At 40.3% G+C, this 11,042-nt stretch overlaps 1 protein-coding gene across 1 annotated transcript in view; it reads left to right on the plus strand.

The window, feature by feature from the left end:
* Positions 1–6: 6 nt before the first annotated feature.
* The window catches only part of Ggh (gamma-glutamyl hydrolase), a 29,573-nt gene continuing 18,537 nt past the window's right edge, over positions 7–11,042 (plus strand). The window contains exons 1-2 of the mRNA XM_010641315.1: positions 7–157; positions 8,879–8,993. Of these exons, the coding sequence (XP_010639617.1) occupies positions 49–157; positions 8,879–8,993 (224 nt within the window). The 5' untranslated portion in view covers positions 7–48. The remainder of the gene's footprint in view (positions 158–8,878; positions 8,994–11,042) is intronic.

Genomic DNA, 11,042 nt, shown 5'->3' on the forward strand with positions numbered 1-11,042 from the left:
CCGCCCCGCTGCCTTGGACCCACGGCGGGAGAAGGCCAGAAGACGGCGATGGCGATTCTGGGCTGCCTGCTGTGCGTGGTGGGCCTGCTGCTCTCTGGGACGCCGAGCCTCGGGATGCCCGGACCCGGCAGACCCACCACCGAGAAACCCATCATTGGTAAGAAGGCCGGGAGGGGCCACAGCTGAGTGGGCAGCTGGGTGCCACCGCAGGACGCCACTTGTCCCTGCAGTTATGGACCTCCGTTTCCAGTACAGATAATAACTCTGATAGACACTTTTTGGATCATACTGAAATGAAGTTGACGTCTAGGTGGTTTTCTTGGACTCTTATACTCTGGTTCTTAAAGTTGGGAAGTAGTGGGGTACACTTTTAAGATTTATACTGATTTTATTTTATGTACATAGCTAGGCATTTCCACTAAAAAAAAATTTACTTGACTAGGAATTTCTACTGGTTTACATAGAGAGATTCCATACATGTATTATATTTATCAACATTCCTTGAGAGTGCATTGAGTGCGTTATACATAAAAATGAAACAGATTAGATAATCAAGAAATTAAACTGTACTGTAACTTGGACTTTGTCGGTTTAATCATCAGCAGTGCCCAATATGATCCTAATATCAATTCTGTTTAATGTTAAAATGAAAAATGATTGTTTGTTTTTATTACATTTATGTTTTGTTTTGGTACTGGGGATCCAACTCAGGACCTTGCACTTGAGAGGCAGGCTGTGGCACCACTGAGCTAAATCCCTGGCCCTACATTTATGCTTTGAAAACAATATAAAAATCAGTTTGCATTAACAGAACAGACATTTGAGATAGGGCTGGAAAATCTATCTAGGAAAAATAAGCCTGGGATTGAAACATCCCAAAAGAAATTTCTTTGTGGACAGTTAGTATTGGTTTTATCTAACCCTGTATAGGATTACTGAATTCATACTATATTTTCTTTCATGAAATGAACACTGTATTCTGTAACCAAACAGAAACTAGTTGACCATTTTTTCATGTGTATTTTGCACATAGTTTTCAAATGGGCTGTATACTAATATTTGGAACCTGGAATAGCTTATTCCATAAGTATGAACAATGATGTTTAGGTTCTTCAAGGAGAATAATATAATTATATGTACTGAATTGCGACTTATGTGTGTTCCAAGGAGGAGAAAAAAATGAAAGAAAAGATATTTATTTTTCTTTTGTGGAATTGGGGTAGCCCTAGGTAAAATATAGAGAATAGGACTCTGGTTTTGGTCACCGTGATAAATTAAGGTAAAGTAGTTGACCAAACACCAGAATATGAAAGCATTACTTTAGGAAGTGTATAGGAATCAAAGGCAAGGAAACTATAAAAGTGGAAGTATGTACGAGATTTTTGCCAGGTATTGATGAACAGAAACTATAGCCTGAGTTTTTTACAGGGGATAGGAAAAGTAATTACAGGGTGTGGTGGATCAGGGGGTGGGGTGAGGTGTTGGTGCAATTTCATATACTTTTCTGTTTACTGCACCTTGTGTTCCTGTGGTGACCTGTGTACTCCTTCATGGCTCCTCCTCAGTGTGCCCTGTACTACTCCACTTCTTGCAGCATCTTTTTCCAATTCTTTTTTCCCTAGGTAAACTTCATCTTCCTTGGTGAAGGTCCTCTTACCTACCAGCAGAAAGAAAAACAGCTGTCTGAACATATTTTGACATTTGACATATGTTAGCTGAGAACGTGCTACATACTAGTTATTGTAAGAAGCTCAGAATACAAATGACAGGCTCTTCCTTTCAGGTGACCTATGGAAATACTAAAAGTACACCAAATGAAAGAATGATACAGGCACAGGTGCTCACTGGGCAGACTTTTTGTTGTTGTTCTGGTGATTGAAACTACAGCTTCACACATTCTGACATATTTTGATATATACTGGATGCCAGCCCTGTGCTGGGCCTGCCTCAAATTTCATTGATAAGAGAAACCCAGAGAGATGGGTTGATGAAGAGATGAGGGTCTTAGGAAGTTTTTTTAAAGTTCAGGAAACCACTATAGTGCTTAAACAAGGTGGTGATTTGCTGAATATCTTTTCCCTTGTTTTCTCCTTTTCCTTACATGTCTCTAGTCAAGTGAATTCCTTACAGTACGACAGGCTGACTCATGAATTTCGCATTTGCATTTTCCTCATTCTGGATTGCTGGCCTGCCAGAAATCTGCATGTGGCTTACTCCCTCACCTAGCTGAAGTTCTAGCTCAAATGCCGTCTTACACCTTTTCAGAGAGGACTTGCCTAGTGTTGCGTAAATTTCCTCAAGAGATGTCGAAGAAACATCTGCCTCTGAATTAAGAGGGGCTGACAAAACCAAAGAACTGCTTGGACAAGTCCAGCTTGGCAAGTAACTGAGTTTGTTAGGTGTTACTTACAGAGCAGTGGATGACTTGTAGGCTGCAACTCTAATGAATTTGCCCACCTCACTGTGCTTGGCTGTTGGTTTTATGGGACACTGATTAAGAAAGCAAAAGCAGGATCAAGAGAGAGCAAGAAGGGTCTTTGGGGAAAGTTGTGTGTGCTCCACCCTCATTTGATCCTTATCAGGAAATTCTGCCAACCTCAGTAAGCATTGTCTAGCCACAGTGATGAATGACTTGTGCTGCAGTCTGGCGGTCTGGCACCTGGTGTTGTCAGGGGTGTAGCTGGGGCCCCACTGAACAGCTAGACCAGGAGAGGTGCACCACAAGATAGAGTTACTTTGGCTAGGATCTGCTGGAGGGCTGTGTACAGTTATCCCTCCATTCCTCCCTTCCTCTCTCAAAATACCACCCCCACTTTAAACCCCCACCCTCACAGTGTCTCATGAGCCTTGGACGAGATGTTATCTCCTTTGACTGAGGCTGTTATATCCCAGCAGCAATAAAGACTGCGGCAATAGGCGTTCACTCCTAGAATGACACAGTTGAGAGTATATGTCCTCAGTAAAGTGTATAAGGCTCCATCTTGGTTCAAGGGTCCCATAGAGTTATTCCACTTATGGGAACACAAAGGTAGCACATTTCAGGGTGTGCCTGCTTCACTGGAGAAAAGTTTACCACATATCCGGTGGGTGGACTTCTTGTGGGTTTTCACCTTTGGTCGCTGCTCACTGCAAGAAGAGATTCTCTTGCTGAGAATGGCAGCAGCAGTAATCTGTGGGCAAAGATAGAAATGTTTAGACTGCAGTTTTACTGGCACATCATATACATTTAACAGAACAGTAGCAGTGGCTTTTCCCCTGGGGCCTGACTTCAAAAACTACAGGTCTTTGTCCTAGCTTGCAGTACCAAATGCAGGTCTCCTTTGGAGCAGACATATCAGTAAGTGGTTGGTTGCACCCAGACCAGTCATACCACTATGGCACTGGCAGGCACATACTGCCTGTCATATAGTGTAACATGTGACAGTGACAACCTATAGCGTGCATGCCACTGTGGGCACATAGAGCCTTTTCTGTTGGCATGTGAGCCAAGTCACCCCAGCAGCCAAGCATTGGATATTTAGCTATAATTACATAGTTGGCACTTGCCAATAAATAAGTAAGCTTTTGGGTTGCAGTTTAGGCACTTGATGTCTAAAAGGTTTGTCATCACTGAACTTTCTGGTGATGATTCTCAGGCAGCCTGCACATAATATCCTTTGGCCCTAGGAGTGTTAGCTAGTGGGGAAGATCATCCCAGCTTAGTCTCAGTTTATGGTTTCTGGAAGTACTTCTTTTTCTACCCACGTAGAAATTGTTAATCCTTTAATAATTACTTTACTGACCCATTTTGTTTTTCTAATCAAACCAGCACTTGTGGGATTGTAAGGCAGGTGAAAGTATTGTACTTGATTGCCCTCAACTCAATTTTGCACATCAGTGTTTGTGAAAAGGATTCCCTGTCATCATCATTCCTCCATGGGTACCTGGACATAACCCTGAGCTGAGTAAGGCTTCTAATTTGTTGCCTCCAGTGGCTCATTTACAGGTGAATGCTTGCAAGAGGACTATGGCAGTATCCACAGAGGTTAGTGCTGCAACTATGCATGCCATTTTTTTCAGCTTTAATTGAGTTTATTGGTACATTTTAGGGATACAGTACATTTACATTCATTGTTGGGATCTTGTACCTCTCCGTGACAAGTCTTGATTCTCATTTTTTACCCTTGTCCCTCCCTCTCTTCACCCCCTCCTCCGCTCCGCATCTACAACCACTTTATTTCCATCTTTTCATTATCTCACATTTTTTTCTTTTCCCTTTAGCCCTCCCTTCACCCCCTCCTCTGCTCCGCATCTACAACCACTTTATTTCCATCTTTTCATCATCTCACATTTTTTTCTTTTCCCTTTATACCCTTCCCCTACCCGTCCCATCTTCCCTACACCTTTAGCTCCTTTCTTCCCATTTCTCAATGTCAGTAATCTTATTAGGATCTTATGCATTATTGCAGATTATTCACACCAGAGAAACTATTCGGTATTTACACATGTGTGCCTTATGTATTTCACTTAGGAGTATATCTTCAATATGTATCCATTTTCCTATGAATGAATCTATATTCTCATTCTTTATGGCTGAGGAATATTCCATTTTATAGAAAAACCACATCTTCTTTATCCAGTTTCCAATTGATGGACAAATAGGCTGTTTCCAAGTTTTAGCTATTACAAACTGTGCCGCTATAAACATGGGTGTGCATACTTCTCTGTGATATGATTCTTTTAGTTCTTTTGGAAAGATACCCAACAGAGGGATGGCTGGGTCAAATGGAACCTCCAGTCCAAGCTCTTTGAGGTATCTCCATATTGATTTCCATAGTGGTTGTACCAGTCTGCACTCGCACCAACAATGGAGAAGGGTTCCTTTCTCCCCACAACCCCGCCAACATTTGTTATTGTGTGATTTCTTCATAGCAGCCATTCTTTGTGGGGTGAGGTGGAATCTCAGTGTTGTTTTCATCTGCATCTCTCGAATGATCAGTGATGTGGAACATTTTTTCATATATTTACTTGCTGCTTTTACTTCTTTGTCTGAGTATGCCTGCCATTTTTGCAAAGTCAGATTTTGTGTCACCCAGAAAAGGCTTGGCCAAAATTTCTAAAGAACAATGCTTTATTGGATATCTCTTTTTATTGTCACTGAAATAGATCCACTAATGGGTTCCACACAATGCGGAGCTTTATAAACAGACAGCAATTTTGGTTAAAATGCTGTATTTAGGCTTTTAACCTTTTCCATGATTGGGACCAGAACTGTATTAGAACTATTTAGGTTGTTTCTGTCTACCTGAAAATGGTAGCCCTGAGGGTCCCTGGTAACATCTAGAACAAATGGGTGTTGGGACACTGGGACATATAATTGTTTGCCCTACTCCACGAATAGCTTGCTCAACAGTCTCTTGAACCCTTTCATCCCAATCTTATGTGGTCCTTTTTATTAAGTTATGAAGAAGACAGGCAATGTGAGCAAGGTGGGCTATGAAAATAAACCAGTGCCCCAGGAGTCCTAAGCAAATTGTAATTGTGTTGACTTTATTGGTACAGACTGCTGCAGAATTTTCTCGGTGACCTTCCCAGGTTCATATGTGTCTTACCCAACCATAAAAATCTCCAAACTTTTATAGTGTTGCCAAGCCCTTAGACCTTGTGGAGATTACCCTCCCATTTTCACTCCTTCAGGTAGACCTTGTATGTCATCTAGATTTTTTTTCTAAGTCTGTAAGACACGGAGCGGTTAGCATGCTGTAATTTATGTAATGAAACATCTTCATAGTGAGTGGGTAAAATAGCAAGTCAAGGTCATGGACTGCTATCCCTTGATAAATGCTGGGGCTGCTCAAGTGACCATAAAGGAGCATTCGGAAGTCCATTGCTGTCCATTCTAGGTGAATATAAGCTAGGCCTTGGGCTCAGCAGTTAAGGGGATACTAAAGAAAGCATTATCAGGATCCAAAACAGCAGCATGGATGAGCCTTCTGGCTTTATTTTCTTAAACCATCCATACTGGACTACTCTAAGTACTTTGGGCTGGGCAAACAATTTTTTTATGCCCTTCACTTAGCCTGTACTATTTGCAATGTGTTGTACTCTGGGTGAGGCTCCCATTTTGCACAGCTCTGTATCAGTACCTTTACAACCCATAACCTCAGGCAGAGATTTTCCACTGTGTTCTGTAAGGTATGCCCCAGCACAATGTTTACCTCTACTATGTTCTCTTGAAAGTGGTAGATATAAACAGTGTATTTACAGGATAGTTGCCCACTCCTAGTATAACTGCAGTCTTTTTCACCTCTACTGTTATATCTCTATACTCATTCCTTTTTTAAAAAATTAACATCTCTTCCTCAGTGGTACTTACTGGTTCCCTTTTGCAAAAACTTGGATTTCAAAGTGCTCCTGGTACTATTTTTTATTTCTTCACTTCTCTGGTCTAAGAGTTAACCCAGAGATGTTTATATTCCAATTAGGGTTTCAAGCCTTTACATAACCTTGAATGAAAGAAAGCAAAAGAAGAGAAAGTTACCCTGTAATTACAGTTTAAGAACTATCCAAAGCTATTAACAAGAAATGTTTTAGGCATGCCAATTAGAAAAATACCAGCTTGAATTGGAATCCAAAACTGAATTTACTGATTAGTCAAGGTGTACCTCAGTGGGCTTTTGTTAACTCTTCACAAATTTCCAGGAGCTTTGGTTCCCATCTCTTGGCTTCCTGAGACTAGAATTCACCTCAGGTTTAGACCCAGTGCAGATTGCAGGTGGCTAAAGAGCCACTTCTACCTGCAGTCCAGGTTTGCAACCTGATGTGTACCCCACACCAGTTTGGATTTGAAGTCTGGGTTGAGCTTAGTGCAGTGGCCAAGGCCCTTCACCTTCTCTACTTTCCCAGTGGTGTTTCCTGGCATATTAACAGGTTTGTGCCCATTCTCTTTCTTCTGTACTTGTGTGGCACAGGCTTGACTTAGAGCTCAGACTGCTGCTGCTGCTGCTGCCGCTGTGAAGAGGAACCACCTCATTTCCAGCCGTTTTTCCCCCTTAAATCATATTGCTCATTACATTAGCAAATGACAGTTATTTTCGTCAGTCTTTGGGACACTTTCAGGGTACTGTATATTGCCCTCAATAGCCATCACCCCTCCTCACGTGGAGGAAAATGGCTGTCCCAGGCTCTCTCCCGATACAAATATGTCAGCTTCTGTAGCATCTCTTACTGCCCACGAGAGTGGTCATGCCACAGTAGCTACAGCTCTCCTGTAATCCTCTCCCATGTGGACTGCAGAATACTCCGTAGTCCATTAGGCTTTTCAGGGCATACCCATGTACATGCAGTTGTGTCATACTCATCTGGAAGGCAGTCTTGTGGGGTGGGAGAGCAATAGCAGCTACACCTCTCCTAAAGTCTCATCCCCCATGGACTATCTTTATGGATTACAGTGTATATCTCTAGTCTGTTAGGCATTTTGGGGCATCCATTCTTGCACAGAGGGCCATATTCATCTAGGAGGCATATCACCCCTTACCACATGGAAGAGGATGGCCACCCTGGGAAGTTTCCCATGGGTGTTCTTCCCTGACTCATCTTTCTATCTGTCTGGTTCCCTTTTGGGAGCCACATGTTGCATAAATTTTGTGGAGAGACATTAAAAAAAAAATGTTTGCCTCCAAACTAAGAAGGGTCGACAGACCAAAGAACTACTAAAAAAGTCCAGCTTGGAAAGTAGCTGGGTTTTATTGGGGATTATTTATAGACCAGTAGATGACTTATAGGATACAGCACTAACAAATTTGCCCCCCCACCAGGTTAGGCTATTGGTTTTATTGGGCACTGATTAAGACAGCATCAGCAGGATCAGGAGCACGAAGGGTGCTAGGGAAAAGTCTATGCCCCACCCTCATTTCATCCTTATCAGGAAGTCCCACCAGTCTCAACACTGTCTAGCCACAGTGGTGACAGACTTTATTGTGATGCAGTCTGCAACAGTTTAGCACCTTGTGTTGTGGGGAGTGTAACTTGGGGGCCACTGAGCTGCTAGACCAGGAGTACACAAGATAGTGTTACCGTGGGTAGGGCTCAGAGGACAATTTCCACTACAGTTGGCTACCCTGTTGAAGAGATTATAAATGGGACATCCTTTTTTTGCTTTACTTATTCTCTTTAGCACTTACTGGCAGTCATCCCCCTATAATAATTGCACCATTTTATGTGTGTTGTTTGTCCTCTTTCTTCTCTCTCTTCTCTCTCTTCCAATGCTACCATTAAAGCCTACGCAGCAGGCGTTGTTGTTTTCCTCATTCCTGTGTCCCCAACACCTAGTTCAGTGCTTGGCACGTATTATGGTTCAACAATGTTGAACAAAAAGTAGTGATATGATCAACTTTTCTTCCAAGTGGAAAACAGACTAGAATCGCAGGATTCCTCAACAAAAGACAGAGATCTTTTCATAATCTGGGATGGGGTTGGCAAGATTAATTCCTTGTTTCTTTGAGTAGTATTGGAGAGATGTTGACAGAAGACATCAGTACTGTTTTGTTTTGCTTACAGGGAAACAGTGGTATCTCTGAGTTGTGTGGGAAGGGAATGGCCATGTTTTTGATTTAGGGGTCTTTGCTCTGAAATGGACTCTAGGCCTATGGTTACAAAATGCTGGTGCTGTTATAAATCTACTTAGAGAGCTTATTTGGCTTCCCTGATTGGATGAGAGACAGAAGGTTATCTGAAACTCCAATCAGCCTTTACTACTTTCCCAAAGTCTATGGATGGTCTTGAGGGAATACTTCCTGTTTAATTCTGTGAATTGAAAGAATGAAGCTTTTACTTTGATGTGTTTCAGTTTCTTGGCAATAAATTTCTTAAAACTAGCTTTTATTTTTTTTTAATTTAGGAGTAGTAATGCAAGAAACCATAAACTCAGAAATAAAAAGTCTTGGAAAATACTATATTGCTGCATCATATGTGAAGTATCTAGAGTCTGCAGGTGCAAGAGTTGTACCAGTAAGGTATGGTAGTATTTTTTACACTGTATATAAAATTGCTATGTTTTCTTTCTAAAATTAATATTTTCTCTCCTGTATCATTTAAATGTAGTAATATTCCATATGATTTTTGCCATATAAACTTAATATCTGTAATTTCCCATTGAATTGTTTAATGTATGAAGCTATATATACAGAAATATATATAACAATAACAGAAGTATGTTACATATATTAGCACAAAGAATGAAATAATAGTTTCTCTTATAGCAAAAATGATGGTCCTCATAAATACCATGAAAATACTGAAGTAACAGGATCTACAACCCAAGTAGCTGTATTTCATTTCAGAATAAGGGAACACTTAAAAGAACGAGAGTTTTTTGGAGATGACTATTAAAAATATCTTCATACTTTTGTTTAAAAGTTTGTAAATGACTAATGTAGTAGTGTGGCTTCAGCATAAATTATAAATATTTTTGATTCAAAAAAGCGACATTATTTTTGTGATAAAATGGCCCAGTAAGAATAAAATGATTCACCTGTATGTAGCTCAGTGGTAGAGTGCTTGCCTAGTATTTGAAAGGCCCTGGGTTCAATCTCTAGCACTGGAAAAAAAAAGATTAAATCTAATATGATTATTAGACCTGATTCCTTGGCCTGTGCCCAAACTTCTGCTGATCTAGTCACAAACTTCTGATGCCCTAGTTATTGCTTCAGTTTTTCAATCTCTAGCTCCCATAGATAGAGGAAAATTCTATCCCCTTTATGGAACCCAGGAACTTTGCATCAAAGTTTTTTTTTTTTTTTTTTTTTTTGGCAGCGTTTCACCAAGTTGCCTAGACTGGGCTTGAACTTGTGATTTTGAACTTGGATCTTCCCACCTTGTCTTCCCAGAGTACTGCGATTACAGGCATGCACCACCAAATCCTACACATCATTATTCTTATTTTTATTTTTAAAAAGAAACTGTGTTAGAACTAATTGAGTTTGAGGATTTTGTTTTGTTTTGTTTTTTGATGTTTTTAGAACATCCTAACTCTTTTTGAAATCCTTAGCCAGTCCCTGGAGTATGTAGAGCCAGACCTGGCAAGGTTAGGTCCTGAGATTTACCTTGTAATTGACAATGTGGTATGAAGATAAGAGGTATGGTTGTCTGTCTTCCAGCTATGTATTGAAATCTTTCTGGATATAGCCAAGGCCTTGAGGGAATCTGGTAATCTGGGGTGAACCCTGGGTTTTTCTGCTACCTATATCATTTTTTCCAGAATGAAAAATAATTTATTTAAGTGCAAAAAAGGACTAAAATTATTAATCTCATATTTTCCTTTGGAAGAAGTGGAATATATCTCATTTTTATTTGAAAAGACCTAATAAAGTCTTATAAATATAGTGCATTATCAGATCAAATTAATGTATATTAGAATCTCCCAGAATCCTCATCTCATTATGAGTGGACTCATATTTTACATTCCTGTCCCTTCCTGAGGAAGTCTGCCTGCCAATTTACTCTGCATTTTAAGATAGTGATCACCACCATTCCACTGTCACCATTTGCTTTGTGGATGACTGTCCAGAGATTTACTATAAATTTCCTTAAAAGAGACCTGACTTTCAAGCTTATTTGGATTTAGAGATTTGCTGGCAGAGCGCAGCCAAATTATAGGCTTCGCAGGTGTCTGCTTGACACCTCCTTAGTCTTTTCCTTGGAGCATAAATGGGCTATAATTACATATGATTGTAAATCTATTTTTTAGAGCATTGAAAGGGATGTGCAGTGTTGCTCTCTAACAGACATGGAAGACTGCTGAATGTACGAGAATTCTTCCAAGGATTTTACAACCCTGATTTTTCTTCCTTTTTTGTTGATTTGAACGAAAGTTTTGGAAAAGCAGATATTTTACTGTGATTTAATTAAAAATCCCATCAGGTTTTCTATGGGAAAGTGGATAAAACCATCAATAACATGGTTATTGTTAGGAGTTTTCAAGGGTGTTTGACATAATTAGGCCAGTTTACAGTGATCTGTCCTTAGATCTAAGCTGTTTTGACTTTTGTTTTCTTTTTTTTTTT

The sequence above is a fragment of the Fukomys damarensis genome, unplaced genomic scaffold, assembly GCF_012274545.1.
Source record: "Fukomys damarensis isolate Sample0158 unplaced genomic scaffold, DMR_v1.0_HiC HiC_scaffold_5, whole genome shotgun sequence".
Taxonomy (NCBI): Eukaryota; Metazoa; Chordata; class Mammalia; order Rodentia; family Bathyergidae; genus Fukomys; species Fukomys damarensis.